Source organism: Empidonax traillii, unplaced genomic scaffold (assembly GCF_003031625.1).
Source record: "Empidonax traillii isolate 1590-97213 ecotype Southwest subspecies unplaced genomic scaffold, ASM303162v1 scaffold39:size2480183, whole genome shotgun sequence".
NCBI classification, from domain to species: Eukaryota; Metazoa; Chordata; class Aves; order Passeriformes; family Tyrannidae; genus Empidonax; species Empidonax traillii.
In genome coordinates, this window is record NW_020955232.1 from 2,100,649 (window position 1) to 2,121,614 (window position 20,966).

The 20,966-nt window shown below is 46.1% G+C and overlaps 1 protein-coding gene across 1 annotated transcript in view; it reads right to left on the reverse strand.

The window, feature by feature from the left end:
* Positions 1-1,205: 1,205 nt before the first annotated feature.
* Positions 1,206-20,966, reverse strand: part of MAD1L1 (mitotic arrest deficient 1 like 1) — a 344,432-nt gene continuing 324,671 nt past the window's right edge. Inside the window, exon 18 of the mRNA XM_027878245.1 lies at positions 1,206-2,277. Within this exon, the coding sequence (XP_027734046.1) occupies positions 2,119-2,277 (159 nt within the window). The 3' untranslated portion in view covers positions 1,206-2,118. The remainder of the gene's footprint in view (positions 2,278-20,966) is intronic.

Genomic DNA, 20,966 nt, shown 5'->3' on the forward strand with positions numbered 1-20,966 from the left:
GCAGTGCAATGCCATGAGCAAGGACAGAGATGCTGCTGGCCAAGGCAGGACAGTGATCCAGCAGCTTCCCAAGCCATGGAGAGGACCAGGTGCTGCACCACGCCAGCACATCTAGCCAAGCACCCATCCTCACCACACACTTCTCCCAGCTGTGCTGCTGTATTAAACTTAGTTGAACAAATCAGTCTTGCTGGGAGTACAGGGAGCAGAGCAGTAATTCATCTGTCTCCTCCCCACCGGAGGCATCTCAGAAGACTACAGTGTGTTCTACCTGAACTTATTATCCTTTCACTCCTGGGAGGCAACTTTCCAGTGGGCAGAACGCGTTTTCCCTTGTCGCTCTCCAGCATCGCTTCTTGCCTCACCTGTGTTTTGCTAAGATAGAGGGTTTATTGTAAACTTATTAATTACTTCATTTCTCCTGCAAGGAGCCAAGAGAAAAATTTTCAGAGGCAGCCAGGATCTGCTATTGTGTTGGCAGAGGAGCTGAATGCAGCTGACGTCATGATTCATTTTCCCCATGGCTGAGGAAGGCGACTCTCTGTGCCACGTCGCGCATACGAATCAGGCAGCGTTCCCCTGGCACAGCACGCCTGGCAATTCATCTTCCACCAGGACTTCTTCAAGCAGAAGAGAAAATGCCAAACTTTTTGCCGTTGCACTTCCCTGCAAACCCCATGGAGAGGAGGGTTGGGGAGATGGGGGCTGCAGAATCCCCACAGCTCACGCTTGTCCCTCCACCTCTGGTCAGGTGTGTCTGTAGCAGCTGTTTTCTGTGCCTATAGGCACATCAACAGGTCCCAGAGTGACTCCAGCAAGCAGGGCCAACCCTGCAGCCACTGTGAGCATCTAAGCTAACTTTCTAGCCTGCTCCCTGCTACCTTCTCTCCAAGCTTAGGCAGTATGTTCCTGCTGATATCAAGAGGAAATCAACATAGACAGACATTCATAGCACACTGATCTGGTTTATGGGAGTGGGTGTTGGAACTAGACGATCTCTAAGTTCCCTTCCAACCCAAACCAGTCCATGATTCTATGATACTATGAATGAGACTTGCCTGGAAAAACAGAGATAATGATGTCCTCCCTTCTCAAAGCACTACCAGCATCAGATCATTGATGAAGGAGTGGTTATCAACCTCTACCTGTAGGAGAGCACAGCAAGGGCACAGCGTGTATCCCAAATAAAGGAGTCATACACCCAGTTTGGGAAGTTACACTTTATTCTTATCACAGAAGAACTATACCCATTATAACACAAAATGTCAGACTTCTGGGGATGCTCCATCTCCATGGAGGAGAGGAGGAGGGAGACCCCCCAAAACAGGTACCCACAGGCTGGTGACAGGCAGCAAGCTAAAACCAGCAGCAGTGAGAACACCCCAAGTCACTCCCTTCCCCCTTCTACAGTCCTGAGATAACCAAGAGCCCAAGAGTCTCAATGAGGAACCAAAAGCACGGCAGTGACATCTGAGCACACCACACAACAGAGAGGTGTAAACACAGGTACAGGCTCTTCAAATGGCCATTGATGCTTATGCTTGTCTGCTCAGTGATGGCAGACTCAGGTAACTGACATTTGAAAATAATTTCAACCCTGATGAGTTATGAGCTCTTTGTAAGAGCAAGAGACCTTCCCTGGGTCCCTGTCCTCAGGGACCAAGCCCTTGGCTCCCATTAGAAGAGAAGAACCATGAGACAGGAAGCACCAGCCTCATGCAGGCTCACCTCTTTGCTGGGACCAAGATTTGGGGAATCCCTTTGGGAAAAGCTTTGAACAGCAATGCTGTGGGCTCCTCAAACCAGCAGTTTCCACTGTATTCCCAGAGAGATGCTGAGAGTCTGGGTAGTGATGAACACATTGCCCAGTTCAAAGGCAGGGATTGGCACAGGAGAGCCCTAGGAGGGAGCTAGACTTGCCCTCTCACAGGAGGAAAATTATGCTTTTCAGAGGAACTGGTGTCAATCAGCATGAAAAAGTAGGGAAGAAGGAGTTCCCTGCAAAACAGAAGCGACCCAACACCACAAATTAGGAGAGGGAGACAAGAATTTGTCCTTGCTACCTCAAGTGTCCTGCCCAGGAGCGCTCAGCCCTGGCTGGTGGCTGGCAGTGGGACGCTAAGCAATGGTCTGGCGGCTGAAGAGCTCGAGGGTGAGGGCGCTGAGGAAGGCCGGGATGCTGTCCTGGTGGAGCAGGTGGAGGTCGATGAGCTCCCGGATGGTTCGTGAGAACTCAGTTTCCAGAAGCTGCATTTTTCCGCCAGAGGAGCTGGAGGCCTAAGGGGACAGAAGAACAAGCCCATTAATATCCCAGGGTTTTAATTCACCTCCTCTTGATGCGGGGGAGAGCAAGCAGCGTCACCCTGAAGCCTCCTTTGGCAGGACCTGCCTGTCATCAAGGACACAGTATCTGTTTGGGACATGGTGTAACTGGGCTGTTACTGAGATCTGCATTCCAACGTCCCCAGGCAGGACCCCTGTGTGAGCCTTCCCTGGTGACAGCTGTGGTGATGGGGGATGAGGGGTTTGACCATCCTGGAAAAAGTCTGCGTTGCCAATGCAGAACCAGAGTGCCCACATTGGGGTCACTGCCACCACCACCACCCAGGCCTCGGGTGGCAGGAGCTCTGCACAAGGGCTTTCTCTCCATGAAAACACTTATCTCTGAAGTCATCCCACTTCTGTAGGAGGAAGCAGACCTGTTCCTAATTAACACAACTTCTTCCCAGTGAGCACTGATCCACACAGCGTCCCTGAAGTGTTTAAATCAGCCTGGCAGCGCACAGCCAAAACCTCCAGAGGAATTATTCCAGAGATGCTCTCATGAAAATAAGGAAATTCAACATGTGGGAAGACATTACAAATCTCCTGTAACATATAAAACAAGCAAAAAAAAAGCTAGATGCAAGAGAAATAAGGAGTGCTTGGAGCCTCTCCTGCCCCCGGAGGTACGAAAGCAGCTTGTTTATTAATAAACAGCAAAAACATCACAGCGCAAATGCTAATTTTTTTCCCCTGCCATTTTCCTCTTCAAAATGCTCCCATTCCTGATTGCTCCAAAGCTCTGCTTCCTGATGGATCCGAGGTGGGATGGCGCAGGCCATGCCAGGCACGGCTGGCATCCCCTGGGATGTGCAGGAGCAGGGCAGCCCCCCAACCCAGTCAAAGGATGCCAAGATTCCAACTGGGAATGTTAAAGGAAGACATGGCTTTAGCTGCCAGGAGAGAAGGGAAGCAATAGCCACCCAGAGCCCTAGGGAACCCACTTCCTCCTGATTTCATGTTCTCAGGAGCCTGGACACACTTAAATTATGAACTTCTCATGTTTGGGTCACTTTGGATTGTGAGGAGTGTAAAGTACTGAGGATACCCCTCTCGTCCCTGAGCCAGGCAGGGAATTGAAACAAGGTTTCCACATGGAAAAGTAAATTAGCTTCTGTTTAAACGTCCTTCATTTTGGCTGGGTTGCTTTTCAGCAGATCCAAAGGATGTGCAGTGCTTTGATCTGCTGCTTACCAGAGCCACCTGATGCTTGCTGTGCACCTGAGGTACCCCTGGGCCAGATGAAAGAGGCCAAGAGGGGAGGGGGCAGCGAAGGCAGATGAAAGAGCCAGTCGGGGACATCACGAGGGACAAACATCCCCAGCCCACGCAAAGACAGAGGTACGATGTGAGGCTGTGGCAGAGCAAGGAGCGAGCACAGGGGCTGGGTGATGTGGCAGCAGCACAGGATTTGTTTTGCAAATCCCCCTCGGATTCAGCTGATGGGAAGCGCCAGTTTCGGGGGAAGGTCCGAGTATTATGAATGCATCACTTGAGTCTCTATAGTCAGTGCTGAATTGAATTCATCCAAAATGGGAATTCAAGCTCTGTATGAAATACACTGACTCCTTTGCAGTTTTAAAACACTCTTTGGGCACAGAATTAATTTTCTAAGAATTTACAAGCAAATCCATTAATTGGTTTAGTAGTTTAATTAATTAAAGTTAAGTTCCTTAAGAAATTTAGCATCCAGTGCCAGACCATTTGCTTGTGTTTTATGACCTCAGAAACAGAGCAACATAAATGTTTTAAATTTCCTCTACTTTGAGCTCACAAGCATCGTGGGTGAAGGCTACATTTGACTATTTTTCCTTTTTTTATGAGATTAATGGTAATTTCTCTCTACTATTCTTCACAACCAAAGTTTCCTCCTGCAGCAGAGAAAGAAGGATAATGTTCAGAGAAAGTTATGTGGGCAAATATATACTTCTGAGGAGACTGATATTTCCTGCTGAGTTCAATGGCGATTGTGGTTTCTCTCAGCTGCCAAGAGAGGCACCATCCTCCCCCTCATCTCCATGGCCTCTGCCTCCCCAGGAAATCCAAAAAATCAAAGAAAACCCCAAAAAGCTTCCAAAACCCAGACATCTCACTCAGGTTTCTTATGATCACTTCTGAAACAGGCACAAGGCAAGGAGGCAGCCGCTTGGAAAAAAAGGCAATTCTTCCTCTGCCAGGAGATGTTTACATGTGAATCTGGAGGATGGATGCACTTACAGTGCAGTTCGTTCAATCTCACACTGCTTTTAAAAAAATTGAGAAACTTTTTTTCCCCCCTGGGAGTGTTTTAAAACTGCTATCATTGTTACTTTTCTTATTATTTGTTTTTATTGCTTTTTTTTTCTTCACCCATTGTTCATAATGTTGTATAGGCTGGGATATACAGATAGATTTGCTGCTTTGGGTTCAACAGCAGGAGCACCTTTGCAGCCTGTGCTTTACAAATAAAGTGATTATACGAAATAATAGCAATATGTTCCCATTAATTCACAGGATTTCTTTTCAAATGCCAGGCTACATCCTGCCTGGTGCACCCGCAGGCAGAGAGGGAAGTGCCGGGGTGGGAGGCGTGGGAGCGAGCAGGGAATCACGGCAAGGCAGGGGGATGCACAGGGGTGTGCAGGAGCAGCGAGGGGGAACATATGGGGGGGGATGCCCTGCTGAATGAACACTGCAGGGTCTGCTTGTTTCACACCATTCTGGATTAACGCAGAGCATGCCTGTGACTCCAGGTCTAAAAACGGGATTCATGAAAATACAAAGATGAAATTTCTAGCAGTTCAAAGCTGGAAGGGTACTCAAGTCCTCCTCTTCACTGTTCATAGCTAGGATTCCCTCCACTCATTTTTAATTAATTTTTATAAATGTAAAAAAAAGTCTCAACCCTCAAAGGCAAACTCCTGGACACAACCCCTGCTAACAAGAACTTGTAGGTGCCAGCACAAAACAACGATTCACATGACACACCATTCACTCGATGCATTCCCAAAAATTCTAGGTTTCAGCAAAGGCAAAACCACCCAAGCCCATTTAGGAATCAAATGTGAGGCTGAGAGGAACAGAAACAAGTGTCACTGATCCATGAGTTATGGGGTGGGAGAGGCCAGAGCATGTTCAAACCCGGCCCTAACTGCTCTGCCCCCCAACACTACTGATGTCATCTCTATAGAGTGTTGTTGCTTTTAAAGAAAAGTGTGAAAGAGAAAGCATCAACATTTAGAGCCAAACTGAATACACAGGAGCAAAGGAAATGCTGAGTCTCTGAGTATCCCCATCCACCCCATAGACAACGCATAGAGGAGTCAATGCAAGAAGACATTTTGGGGACCAACATCACGCTTCACTCCCCCTTTCCCCTCTGTGCTGAGCGAGCCACCCAAGTGCAGCACTTCACTAGAGATGCAAATATTGCCCCCTCACCCTCAGTTTCCCTGACCTCAAAGCAGCCTGAAGCAACTGAAGGTAAGCACTAGGAAAACACCATCTCTCAGGTACTCTGCACATAGCCCTATATTGGTTTCTTCTAATTCATGGGAAAAGTCTGTCTGGCTCACTAAACTACTGAGATTCAGGTCTATGTTATGTTTTATTCAGATCTCAAATACTTGCAAAAGGAAAGATTTCAGCTTTCACTAAGCTCTGTTGCCAGTTCAGTCTGATTTAAGGCCTATTGGGACCTTTTCTAGAGAAGCAAAGGAAATCAATCTTTGCCCCCTGTTGCCACACACTTGGCTCTGCTGGGGGAAGGGTGGGACTGTGGTTGTAGATTTGAAGGGTGGCACCGTGTTTGTCTCCTCGCAGGCTCTGCTACCCCAGAGCAATCAGAGCAATCAGATTTCACTGTATTGTAAACCACAAGAAGACAGGCCTATTTAGCACGTGGCAACATAAACTTGGAGTGGCTGCTCCTGGATCTGCTCGGAGAAAGGAGCTGTTAGTACAACTGTTTTTCCAGGGGAGTCAAGATCAGCAGATGCCTGCCAAAAGGAAACATCATAAATCTTCCTCTTAGCCCTGGAAGCTGGTAAATTATTCAAGGGTTTATAGTTTAGATATACATATAAAAATCTCTCAAATAAGCACTAGTGTGGTAGAAAAGCGAGTTCTCAGGTCCAGCTGGGACCATCTCAGCAAGGAGCAGACAACACAGAAGATGTGAAGGAGCAACAGACATTCCCAAACATCTCTGCTAGGAGATGGATGGACCAACATAAGGACCATAAGAGAGGCTCTCTACACTGTTGTCACTTCAATGTAACACATACAGGACTTCTGTCTGCACTGGACCTCCTGAGATGGCTCTTTGCCCCCATGCTACTGTTGCACACAAAGGCTTCCTGAAAGCCCAGACTCCGCATTTCCTCCTCTGCTTCTTCCACTGGCCGAGGGGTAGATACGTTAAAAGTGTGACAGTGGCTGCTTAAGTCATTTCTGAGCTCACAGTGTGGCCCAGAAGTGCATTCTGAACTAGATACACTCACTTTTCAGTGTCTTGTATGTCTCCTTCCTCTTCTCTCTGACACATACCTAAAAACCCAGATATCCCTACTCTGGCTCCAAAACCACCATTTACTATAACCTGGCATGCAGCGTGACTTGAATCACACAAAGGATGTGTCTTGAAAAATACAGGTTGAGCATAAGACCCACTGTCCTGTAGACCTTCAGACACTGGAAGAAGACTGAAAAGAGGGTGGCTGCATGCCCCAAGGAGAGAGCTGACATGGAGACGTATCGAGAAAGTAAGGAGTGGAAATGCAGAAACAGGGAAAAGAGGGCTTCAGCATTCAAAACAACTGGAGATTTCAGCATGCAGTGAGGACATCCTACCTTTGATTTCCACACTGAGAAAGCACAACTGCCTTTGGGGATGCGATCCATGCAGGACATGTGTTCCTGCATCTTCAAACACACACCTCCAGTGCCGGAGGTGGAGTTCCTGAATGGGTTTTGGCAAGCTGACAAAAGGGATGGTGGAGCTTTGTGCCAGGCACAACAGGCAAGACTGCTGTGTCTCAGCTGGGGAACAAAGGAGATGCAAACACCTCCACGGCGTGAGGAAGGATGTCGTCTAGGACTCTGGCAGGGCTGCCAGAGAGGCTTTCCACCCCCTGGCGTGGTGACAAGCCTTTGCTTTGCAGATACCGCTCGGCCATGCTCCGTGGTAGATGGTACTTTCCAAGGCTAAGATGTATTAGGGGTCAAAAGGAGCAAGTGAATCATTGCCTGGTGATATTTACCCAGTGAATGTATTGCGAAGGCCCCATCTCATCTGTTACACTCCTTCGATAAATCACTGTCCGTGCTGCATCCCCACGGACAACTGCTCTGAGCACACATCTGAGCACACAGGGCAAACACCCCCGTGTGCGCTGACGGAAGGGGCTCCACGGCTTCACATCCGACACTCCACACAGAGCTTCTCCCTGCTCTGCTCAGGTCCACAGGCTGCTGTGGCATTATGGGCCATGCTGTGGCCACATTCTCCTCTGTGCCCCAGTTCTCACTGCCTTTTCCCTTCTCCTTGTGGTGCTCCCCACCCTACCCTGAAGACTTGCTGTGCTGTCCACTCCAACGTGGGTTATGCCCATTTCCCCACCAGACTGACCCGTTTGGCAATTTGCCTTCATCATTTAAATCCCTCAGATCTCCTCTTCACATTGGGTAGTCAATCCCTCTTCCCAACCCCTTCATGTGTCAGCAGAAGCCCTCAGGGCTGGCTGTTCCACCCGATCACCTCCCGAAACCTCCACAGCACTACTACCATGCGTGCCACAAAGCCTCGGGCACACTGGTGGTCCTGACAGCTCCTCGCTTCCCTGACGCCTTCCCCATGGCACCCACTGCCTCTCTCAGCACCCATTAACTCACATAAACCCTGCCACAGCCCAGCAAACCCACTTGAAAATATCTTTCAAGAAGCTGCCGGCTCTGACCTTTAAATGAGAAAATCCTTTTGTTTCTGCCTCTTGCTTTAGATGCCGAGATTTTTCTAAATGTCAAAGGCCGTCTTGTCCACGTGCAGATGTTTGAGGGGGGAAGTAATGATGCCAAGAGGGCTGGTAAACTCTTCCTGAGTCTGCAGAGCTGATAAATCATCACTTCAGATCACCCTGGACAGACACACACACACGGGGCAGCCCATACAGAGAGCCAGCCAAAAAACTGGAGTGCCCAGAAAATACCCAGGGAAAATATATGTGTCTGTGTGTGTATGTGCACATGTGGAAACTGCCTGCTGAAGTTATAAGAACCCAAACATGAGGTTTTGAGTTTTAATTGCTCAAACTTGGCCCTCCTGGGTGATGATATCATTATCAAAATCCCCCAATTGAGTTATGCCTCACCAATCAATCTTTCCTAAGCATCACGCACTGCTCAAATACCAGGTCCCCAGGTAGCCTCTAAATCACTTTAATTACAGGCCGTTCATTTAAAATTAGAGAAATATTAAAAAAAAAAAACAAAAAAACAAACCAAACCAACAAACCACAACCTCAAATTGTACCACAAGATGTGCTTACGGCTGGAAATATTTATGAGGTTATTTAGCAAACTGTTTATTGGCTTCCTTTCTTTTTCATGGTAGCTGGCAGATTCCAGCTGGCCTTACAGGATGCCTGTCCATGGTGGTTCTCACAGGATGGACGTGCAGCTCTTAATCAATCAAGTCACCTCCCTTTCACAAATGACCATTCCTTGTCTGCAGCAAAGTTTTCCCCCCTTTAATAACCCAAAAGAGGAAGAGTACTTCTTTATAATAATTGCTTCTTGCTAAGACCTCTGACCTCCGTGTCGCCAGCTTGGTATATAAAGTGAATTTATGAGGCAGAGGGATGGGTGCCTGTAAAGGGTCTTCCAGGAAATGTAATGAAAAAGCTGTTTTTAGCTGCTGAGCAAAGAAAAGCAAATGCCTGGCAATGCCAAGAAGAAAATTGAAAGCTGGGATGGGATAAGTGAGAAACAGCCCTGTGTGCACTGAGATTTATAGCAAACATTTCCTTTCTCTTTCTTATTATTCAACATTGAGATGAACCACAACCCCAGAATGTCTTTGGAACAAGAGGTCAGCTCGTATCCTTCAATCTTAATCAGAAACACAAGCCAGGCACTGTGTACACGAGTGACAGCAGTGATGGGGTCCTGGATGCTGCACCAGCTCAGCAGCAAAGAAACACAGAGGGGGGTGTGCAGCACAGCACTGAACTTCCCCTACAGCTCCCTGTTTTGATCTATGTGAGCTCTCCTGCACCTCATGTGAAAAAGGAAACTTTAAAAAGAGCAGGGACATGTGCTGAAGTGCTGCACCCCTCTCCATGGGGGAAAGCTGCTGGTGTTAATCCTGGGGGATGGTGCTCTGCGCAGCAGAGGGCAAGTCAGCATCTTCTTTCAAGAGGTTTCTTCTACAGGTTAATGCCCTTTGGACTGTCAAATGCGATGCCATAAAAATAAGATCAAAGGCCTTAAAATAAGGGAAGCGTATTTTTTGATTCATACTATTACTATTTTATATCTGAATATTCCTATAGAGCTTTTCATCCTGGAAGACAGGCCTTTGAACTGCTGCGATTTCACCTATCATTGAGGAACAACCCCCAGGGTAAAATGTGACAGCTATTATCAGGGTGCATTAATGTTACTGAACAGTTCAGGACAGACAGAGACAAATATATCCAATTTAAATCATAGGTTTGAAGAACTACTGCTCAGTGTGGATTAATACCCATGCATTTTCCAAAAGTGCTTTGAGAATTTTAGAGAACAAGTGCTGAAACTAAAATTCCCTTTCTCATCTGTAGGATGCATTCAGCTTCCAATCATTATGCTCTAAATTGAACCTCACTACTGTCAAAGAGGGAAGATGGTAATGTAAAGGATTCACTTGTACCATCTACTTTTGCATCCACAGATGCTGATGGGATCTCCAAACCAAGGAGATTCACCCTGTGGAGATTTGCTGAGGTGATACCTAGAAATGGTTCAGCTGAATACAAGACTGGTGAGAGTAAATCACAGCAGACTACTCACATCAGAGAAAAGAAAATCCCATGGGATGTCACTCTAAACTAATACTGGCAGTCAGCTGTACTCAGAGCTTGAGGTCATAAATTATAAGTTTTTAACAGACCTCAGGTCTGCTAAATAGTGTTCACCAGCCAAATATGCTTATAAACATCAAGCATTAAGGAGTATAGATGGCAGCAAGGCACAGGGCTCACAGAATTCTTCCAACCCCATTCCACATTAAAATCCAAACTAAGAAATTAAGCCTTTAAAGCCAATGCCTCCACAAAAGGCTCAGGATCTTTACAAACCAGTGTCTTTCCCTGATACTCAGGGAAGCCGTGCTGATCCCCCAGCCATGGCTATCTCTGACCTACAACAAAGCCCTTTGGAAAGAGCAGCCAAAGGCACGTTATCCCAACTGCTGTCACACCACGTGTGGGAGAGCTGGACCGCTCCAGCACCCAGGCTGCAGCTTTCCAACCATCTGCGAGGTGACCGTATCGGACTGGTCAAGCTGCAGAGCGAGTAGTTAACAAGCATTAACAACATCTAGCCCATGTGTTCTGTCTAGTAAAATGCCAACCCATCTGTCTGTAACATCAGTGACTCCGCAGAAGCCATATGCAGGAGAGACATAAATTAGGGAGAGAAAAATCTCCTGTTACTTTCTCTGCAGTGACTCTGCAGTTGTCTCTGGCAATGTGAGGAACTGGGTGTTTTTTGAGTTCTGTTTTCCCAGCCAAATCACAGCCTCATGTAGCTCTCCAGCCCTGCCATCCAGAGGCATTTTCTGGTCCGTGCCTGGCCCCGGTGAACATGGTGGTGTAGCACAAAGGGAGAAGTAGGTGCAACTCAAACCAGGTCCCAAACCCTTCCCCCAGGAGAGCCAGAAGAACATAGACAACTTGAGGGAGATACCAAGGACTGGTAAGTGAAACCAGCACACAAGAATCCCTCAGTTAGACAGGGAGCTCATTAACCACCCAAGCTTATCACATTCCTCTCCATCTCCCTTGCTGGAAGCTCTCCGAGCTGGAAGGAATGGAGGAGCAGTAAACCAAGAACATACAGTTTCTGGAACATGAGAAGGAAGCACCTATGGGAGAAATGCAAAAAAAAAATCATCTGTGTGGGCTGTAATTAAGATGGCCTGGTTCCCAAAGCAGGGAGAAACTCCACTTGTGAACTGCAGCTGTGAGCATGAGGTCTGTAAGAGAACATGAGCAGCAAAGTTTGCCAAACTCTGCATTGACGAGAGACGTCTGGAACCACGGAAAATTCTGATGGCAACTTTTGCAAGCTGTGGTGTCGCCTGGGAGATAGGCACCCACCCCCCAGAGCAAACCACCACTTACCAACAGGCAGAGCTTGCTGGAGCCTTCACTGCTCACTGAGACACACCAGGCACACACCGCTCCTGTGCTTGGCTGCTCCTGCATCATATTCCTGCCCAGGACCCTCTGCTTTCCTGTCTCTGGATTAGAGCAAATCACCAGGAAGTCTCAAGACTCACTTCAGCTGACGTGCCTGCACATGACACGGAGTGAAAACAGGCGATTCAGACTTCCGGGCTCACCAGCTGCCAGCTTGAAATGAACTCCCTCATTTGGGAGCTGGGAACTCCCTCATTTGGCATCTCACCTTGCACGAGGCAGAGGGTGAGTGCCCAAGGCAGGGAATGGTTAAATGGGCAGATGACACTCGCCTGGCGAGGCACATCTCACTGGAGCAACTGCCACCCTGCAACACTGCGGACACCACCGTGGGATTAATACATTCACCCTCATCTTTTTGGTATCCTTCTGGAAGTCTTGTCATAAATGGGGTGGATGAAATGCTAAAGAACTGAACAAGATCCTGTAACCAAAAATGGCTGAAGAGACTGTAAGTGATCAGCTTAACAACAAGCAGACAATTAGACCTTAGCTATGTGTCTGAAGGGTGGGACAGTATATGGAGCATGCCTGTTCCTGGCTCATTGAGTTTGCAAGGCTTGTGGGGGAAGGAGTAACAGATGGACCTGATGGCAGATTACAGCTGAAACTCTCACCATGTTTATTCATTACTCTCCTCTAGCTCTTGTTTGTCATAGTCTGGCACCCTGGGCTAAACTGCAGGTTTGAGCCTTACATCAAGGAAACGGGTGACACGTATTAGTCACCTCTGCTCAGAGCCAGGGCTCTGCACCACAGTCAGCACTACAGAGACCAAAGGCATTGCTCATCTGAGAGCAAGAAGAACTAGTCAATAATTGCCTTTTCCTATGGGACTCTGTGACTTGCTTATAGTTATGATCTACCAAAGTGGAATTTAAGTGCTGGCTTGGGGAATAACATTAGTTGCTGTTTGCAACATCAATAACCAAATGTCACAATGTTAGCGTGAGTTGAGGAGGGTGCTTTTACTGCTCTTGCTTTTTTGCTGGCTCACATTTTCTTCGTTTTTCTTCATTTGAAATCGCTGTCATCAGCACGACTGTCAGCAGGACCAAAGTAAGCATAAGTTGTCACTACCCAGAAAGTCAAAGAAGAAAGTTGATTCTGAACATGTAAAATGATTTTCTTGTGTCCTCAGGAATGAGTCTTAACCCTTAACAGCTCACAAACCCCCTGTGGGAAAGCACATTTCTCAGACTGCACCTATAGCCACAAGTCAAAGTTTATACTAGGAAGAAGATGTCATTATTTTTAAAATTCCACCATTTCTTTCTCAAGACTTCTGAGTTCATGGAGCTGACAGTTACCAGCAATCCTATTTGTGGTGTTATTCAACCAGACTTGTAGTCCACAGGCAGGAAAATCTGAAGACCAGATAGTAAGGAAATCAGTCAACTGGCCTGTGCAGGTTGGGCATGTTTAGCTTTCTTGAAATGGGCTTTTAATGGTAAAACCCAACAAGAAACAAAGAGTCACAGGACTCCTCTCTCCTCCAGCAGGTCTGATCCCACCATAAGAAGAAAGTCCACAGCCAAAGAGACAGAGGCTGCAGCTAAGGAGTGAGTAAATAGGAAGATTTCTGTATTCAGTGAAAAAGTAGAAGAAATTCCACTGTATCCCTTGAGGGGACACTCAGACCTCTGGGCTACGAGGCATTCGCTGAAAGCTTCTGCTGTTGCCGCCTGTGCTGTCATTTGGCACTAACCTCCTGAAGAACATGGCAAGACAGCACTGCTGGTTCTCATGTCTGGATGAACATGCTCCTCTCCCCGAAGGGAAAAGGAGAGGTTTTTCTGTTTAGCAAATGCACCATGTTCAAGCAACCTCCGAGGAATATGCCTGGGGCCCTGGGCCTCCCCATCTGACACACATCTGACTGGTTGTCTCTTCCTGCTGGTGTTCTCCCCCTGATGTGCTGCCATCCGCCAGTGAGCTCCTTTTGCTGGAAGTATGGGGGGGTGGGGAGGGAAGATTTATGCAGACACCATGTATGCAATTATGAAAACAGAAGACAAGACACCCGGATATCACACAAATTGATGCATTTTTGCTGGCAGGCTTTTTGCATGATCCGGTAACAGCTGTCATGCTCCAGCTTCTGTCATCTGAGCTCTGCTACCACTTGAGCATCCTTCCACATCCTCTAAGAGGGCTTCCTTCCCTTCCCTGGTGCAGCTTGTTCCAGATGCCACAGCAAAGCAGGCGGTAGCATGGGATACAAAGGGGAGACAGTATGACTGGTTTTCATAGCAGCACTAAAATGTAATGTTCACTTCTTTAGGCAAGATGCTGCTCATTAGCAATGACCTCGAGGCAAGCAAGCTGCTCAACCAGCAACGTCTCCCACTCTGGAGCTCTTTAAAATTTGCCCTTTCCCTGTGCCAAATCTTTGGGCAAGCTTCCCTAAAGCCCAGTAGCAATCTGCAGACGTACACATACATCGTCCAGTGCCTTCTGGAGAAAGGCAGTGATGGGGAGATGCTTTGGAGCTTGGGCTACATATCTTGTCGCCCACTCTGCACAGCATTAAGGAAAGGGAAAGGACGTGCCTACAAGTTTCCCGGCCAAGTCAGCTCCTGCCGTGAACTCTGCAGCCTGGGAGCCTGTTAGTGCCCACGTCCTCCTGGTTTTCAGCACTCCATGCTATATTTGTTTTTGTAAATAGATTTAACCTTTCCAAAATTAGCAACAGAAGAGAACTTCTTTTGGCAGAAAACCAGCTTTAGAAAGATGGAGGAATATAACATTTTCAAAACATTTGAAAACTGCAGACTAAAGATATGCGTTAGTCTCTGCAGTGCATGCTGGTTTTGCTCATTATTCTGAATCTTAATACATTAATAGATCCTCTCCTGATTAACGGCTGCACTAGGCTCTCTTTCTAGGAACACATATGGTTCCTTCTTGCCACAATATTGGAATAGAAAGCCAAAATATTTAAACAGTGACACTAATAAAAGATTTTATCACCCCCATCCTGATGTAAATAACTAAGGCTGGAGCCAGCCCTTAGCTCTAAATGCTTCTTATCTTTCAAAAAGTTCTTAATCAAATCTGAACATACTGGCTGAGGCCCATTTGAAATAACTGGGCTATCTGTGGTTATGATGCTGCAGCAAGAAAGCCAATGTCCAACATCCACTCACCCCCAGGATGCTCTGGGTCTGGCTGAAAGAAGCCCATATTGGTTTGGTGTGTAATGAAATGGGGCTTTTAGAGCCAGGTGTGTGTGAGCATGGGCTGGTTCTCCCTGTGGATCCAGGATGCTGCACATTTCTTCTTCCCCCACTGAATTAAGACGATTTTCAGGGGCCTACAAATGCTTCTCCCCCAGATGTCTGCACTTGGCAGCATTCATCCCACCTGCTCAAGGGCATGGGAATTACCCAGCACATAGACCAGAGGCTTTGGTTAAAATTCTGGTAGTGTATATCAGGCTTGTTTTAAGTTGTAGGTCAACTGCCAATACAGAATTGCCTAAAAGATCTGATCCTCCCTCATTTTTTCCCATGTTATGCCATTACCTTTTCTCTCTGCCTCAGCTCCTATAGCAATCCTACCTGTCTAATGCCATCAGCTGCTAAAATCAACAGCAGTTCCCACTTAGTGCTGCTTGCCATGCTGCTGATCAGCTCTGTCACTGCCTAAAAGCAACACAACCTGACTGCAAGCAAACCCCTGAAATAATAAAGCAGCCCTTTTTACATTTCAAGGAGCAAGAGGAGGGACTCAGGTTTGTACTCCAGAAAACATTTATCACTACAGAGCTGAAACATGGTGTGAAAATAAAAGCTCTCGAAATCTGCTTTCACACATTCCCCAGTGCGCCCAGAGGTGTTCCTGCTATGACCCACCTAACAATGCTCTTGAGAATTGTTTTCACAAGCAAAAAATACAAACAAAACAGTGAAAGAGACAAGAAGTATTTCCTCAAGTGCTTCAAATCCAGGCTATTTGTGCTCTAAATACATTGTAGAAACAGCATTAATATATATTCAGCTGTAGCAGAAGGCCAGAGGAAAACACCTCAACAAACACTTAACTGTAATACAGAGCAGGTCCTGACTAAAGTGTTGGGATTATTTTAGATCACTGACCTCTGTCCTGCTCAACCAGCCTGTGTTTTACAACTCAATTACATTTATTTCTGTATATACAGATGTACATGAGATACTTGCATTTTTTCTTGCGTAAAAACCAGACAGGAAGCAGAAGATGCAGATGAGAAAACAAGCAGATGAGCTCCCTCAGAGGTTTCACGGACAAAGATGTTTAAACGAAGTAATTTAAAACCAGAAAGAATCTTACAAACAAAGTGCTTCTAAGCATCTCATTTCACTCACTTGTTTTCAACTACATTTGAAAAAAAAAACCTCAGAGGGAACCAAACCACTTTAGCTGCTGCTTTCGCATTCCTGATGTCCTCCGGAGAACATCACCAACCTTTTCTCCTACCCGTTACACACCAAAATTTCCAGAACAAGTAACTCTACAGCAGTGAGGAGAATCAAAAACATTATCTAGTCATTGCTTATCACATCCCTGAAGGGCAGGGAAGCACTAGCACTACCTGAGACTGAGGGACAAGAAGAAATAGGCTTCCAACACTGGCAAGGCAACACAGGACCACACAGAGGACTCAGTGCTCGAGTCCCATTGGCCTCCTTTGCTGCAGAAACCAGAGCTTTCCCAAAACACAGGGCTGAAGGGAATGTGCAAGATGTGGGATTAATTTTGCAGTAAATCGATCCCAAACTCCATGTAACGGTGCAGAAAGGGGGTATCCACAATAAAGCCGGCAGTGATGCCGAGGCACCTGCAGCATCCCGTGCCTGCTGCGGGCACAGTCCCAGAGAGGACTCAGCCTGCCTCGGGAAGGGCCCTTCAGTGTGCAGAGGGCTGTTCCAGCCCAACAACCGACCCATTCATCCTAATGACTGCTCCATTCAGGACGAGCTGACACATCCTCCCCACAACAGAGCCCTGCAAATGACTTTATTTAACCAGGAAAACAGATTTGTGTTGTTTCTGAAGACAAATGAATCTAGTTTTGGCTGCAGAGGGCCGAGCTGGGTTCCTCTCTGTGCCAATAAAAGCATCGGGATTGCGGAGGAGACTTAAGAGACTGTGTTTGCTTTCAGTCTCCCATGGATCATAACTGGAAAAAAAGGCTTACACAGCACAACAGATCAGGCTGTAACTGTAAAGGAGTTCAACACTTTTGAGGCCGTTTCTCTCAAGTTCTCAATGAATTATTTTGAATTTAGTTAAGACTTCCCACAGTTTACTGGTTTGCAGTGAGAGTGGGAAAATTTTGGGGAGAGGACGGTGAAGCAGAAAATTTCATAGAATCTTAGAACAATTTGGGTTGGAAGGGACCTTAAAGATCACCCAGTTCCAACTCTCCTGCCATGGGCAGGGATGCTGCCCACTTAATCAAGCTGGTCAAGGAAGGTGTTACTCTGTATTATGTTCACTTTTCAGCACATCCATGGCCCCATGTGTGGTTGGGCTCTGCCCAAAGGTGTGTTTCTGTGCTGGAGGTTCCTGCCTGTGCGCTCCAGACAAAAGTGGAATGGGGAAAGAGGTCCCCAGCGAAGCAATGACAAGTGCTCAGGGTCACAAAGCAGGTTGACAGTGGAGCCAGGAGCTCCTTCAAGTCCCCTCAAAATACCCAGGCTCTGGGGTCTCTCCATACCCAGAGAGCCAGGAAACTTCTCTGCTCCGGTCAAAGGTGGATGCAATGACATGGATTTTTCCTTAAGCTGCTGTGCAGGGACACAGAATTCGTTACTTTTTACTGCCTAGTTATTTAACCTTAATACTCCACTGACATTATTTTTTTGCATGGGATTTTATATACATGTCTATGGATGAATTTGCAATGTATAAATAGTGAAGATCAGAGGTGACCTTTAAGTCTGTGCATGTGGACATTCATAGAGCATGAGGGCTAGCTAGGAGGCTGAAATCATTAAGATATGTTCTCATTTAAAGTTACTTATGAATTATTTGTAAGCTATTTTCTCACTTATTTTGTTATTATACTCCCACATACTCACCAATCAGTAAAAATAGCTTACCAGTGAATATATGTTTCGGAAGTCTGTTTGCCTATTTTTCTTTTGTGCAGCAGCTGCTGTTGCCATGCTGTCGTTGCTATGTTTTCCCTTTTCTTTCTTTTTCTTAAGAAAAAAAAAAAAAAAAGCTATTCCCTAAACATGCTAGACTCAGTTCATGGAACAAAATACCTGAGGTAGAGCCTGGAGGAATATAACATAATCCGGCTGGAAGAGCATAGTTTATGTGTAGAACAAAGTCCACTTGACACTAATATACAAATTCTTCTCTGAAAGAGTTAATGAAACTACAAATATTATTTAGAACAGGTGAGGATCACTAAAAAAAAGTATTAATATAGCTGTTAAAACAGTTCTTAAAGCTTGAAAGCTAAAATTTGGCTCTGTGGGAGAGGTCTGAGAAACACACATGCTCGTTTCAAAGGCCACAAGTACAAGGTGGAAAATTTGGTTCTGGGTTGTGGGTCCCAGGTTGGGGCCTTCTGTCTCTGGTTCTTCTGTGAAGAGCACTGGGAGTTTGCCAGACTGGGGTTGGGGCTCAGCAATTAAATTCTGAAAAGGCATTTTAGGTTGCCCATTCCTCCTTTGTCTCTCATGTCCAGAGGAATTTGGATTATCCTTCAGTCCTCAGTCCCCTGCCAGCCTCCAAGGAGATTCATGAAGAAGAGTGGCAATATGATGACAAGAATCGATAGTTTCAGCCCAATGACTGATGATTTAGAGCACAGAAAAAACTACAAGAGGGCGAAATGACTTAGGTGGGTCAGGAGTGTGAACTGCGAGGGACCAGGAGGACCTGTGAAATTTGGGTCACTGGGCAATGCTACGGCAGAACGAATTCAGTACAGACAAGTGCAATGTAGTGCATGTTGTTCTGCCAATTTAAAGGATTCTTAACATGCTGATGGGTTGGAAATGATGTAACCTCTCAGAAAAAAAAAGAAAAGCCAAGTGCCACTGTGACCAGCTTCAAGACAACTTCTCCGTGTACAGTGTCACTCAAAACACCAAGTAAGATGACAAAATAAAATGTGTTTAAAAGCAAGGCTGGGAGTACCATGTCATGGTTTTGTACAAGTTGAGAGCATGTCCTGTTCTCCTGAGTAGTGAGTCACCCTTGGTGAATTCAGTACAACACGAGGGCAAAAGATAAATTAGGTTTCCCTTGTTTGAAGCATGTGCCACACAACCTGCCTCTTTTCTGCTGAAGATCTCCATCACTGACTGCATCCCTGGGCCACCAGGAGAAACATTAAAGGCTGAAGGAATTTACTGCAGAATTAAGAAGGGAAACAGTAAAGAGATATGGGCAATGTGGTGAATGCCGAGTTGGACACCACACCAGAAAAGAGACTTCCAGTATTTCAGGCACTCTTCAGCTCTTACCCTCCCTGACTGAGGTGGGTGAGAGTTACAAAGCATAGCCGGACTGAAGGTACCCTTTTCTCTTTATGGACTTTGGCTGCATCAGCTGCCACTTTTCTGCATGGAAAACCATGTTTCCAGAGGTCAAAAAACCTCCAGGCCTGGACTTGCATGGGGCACGAGTGCTGCTCCTGACTATGAGCTTAAAGCACAGCTCCATCAGGTTCTGCCATTCACTCTGCATTAATTACTCCTGCCTTTACCCATATCCTGTCAACCCCAGAATTTGGGGTCTCACAAAGACCTCTTTCCATGAGGACTGCCACTTCCAGCCAAGCCAAAGAAATCATGCAGAGCTGTGTAGTCCCATGATTAAGAGTTGTGAGTCAGGAGCTTCCAAGTTTATTCCTCACTTTGGGTCCCAGCATGAACTACACAAGCAGCATCATTTCTCTGCATCTCAATATCCTCACCCTCCACTAGAACTAATAACAACTCCTCCACCAAGCAGGCATGCTGTGAGAATCAATTGGTATTTGTAAAGGCCTTTGAGAAATGTAAGGCACAGTCTGTATGTGAAAATTATTGATATGATTCATTACCAGGCATTCATACTCTATTTATACAACTCCCAGTCTATTACTAAATATATTGTCCATTTGAATATTGAAATCACTGCTGCTAGTAATTTCTGCTAATGTTACACTGGTCTTTCAGAGGTAGCTTTTTCGACTTGAATGGGAGAATTGTGGAGGCAGTGAAAAGGGGAACAAATGCCAGAAGAGGAATTAAAAAAAGGACAACAGCTCTGTGCAGGCTTCTTAGAAAACAATATAAAAATCCATTTAACAAATAACTTTGTGCTAACACTTATCTGATTCCTCTTCCCATGCTCTTTTCTGTCAACCGAGTTTGTATGAAAATCTGATCTCCATTAGTGAAGCATTAGCCCTTATCTGCAAGATGAAAATGAGCAAACCTGAGTGCATTGTGTCTCTCCAGACAGACAACTAGCTCCTTGCACACTGGCTCGGGTTATGCTCAAGTCCCTCTCTGTGACCAATCTCCTTTTAGGAGAGCAAGGATTCTCCATTTCAACCACCATCCTCCGACCCTTCAATCACCAGCTCCAACTTTCCCCTTTTACTTTGCTGTGCTACTGAAAGCAGCAAAATCTGGGACTACCCAAAGAGTTTCTAAGAAGAGAGAGCATATGTCTATACATTATATATTTATTCACACACTGAGACATGTTCTCACTCCCGAGACACACACGGTATGTTCCGACTTTCTCACTCCAGCATGTTTTGCAAATCTCTTCTCCACCCCCTCTATTCCCTTGTTTCACTTTATCAGTATCTTGTTTAAGAGAAATGCTGCTTACTGTAAACTGGAAATGTTAACATCAGGTCAACAGACCATTTATTACAAGCAGCTGTGGGAGAAGGAGTGATGGGGCACAGCTTATTTCCTGGCTCAGCTTCTTTTACTTCCAGTTGGAATATTTATTTCCTTGCTGTGATCTCTCTACTCACTCTTGGTGCTGACAAAATGTTGCCAATATCTGCGATGTGGGAAGTCAAGGACGATCGATATTAAGCTTGAATCAAATACAATGATTTCTTTTTGTTTTGTTTTCAAAGCTCAACATTTTGCAATTAAACATCTCCAGACATGGGAAAAGTTGAGGTGGGGGTTCTTTTGTGAAAGACAGGAGGGAGCAGCACAGAAGTAGAAACCAGAACAAACCAGCAGT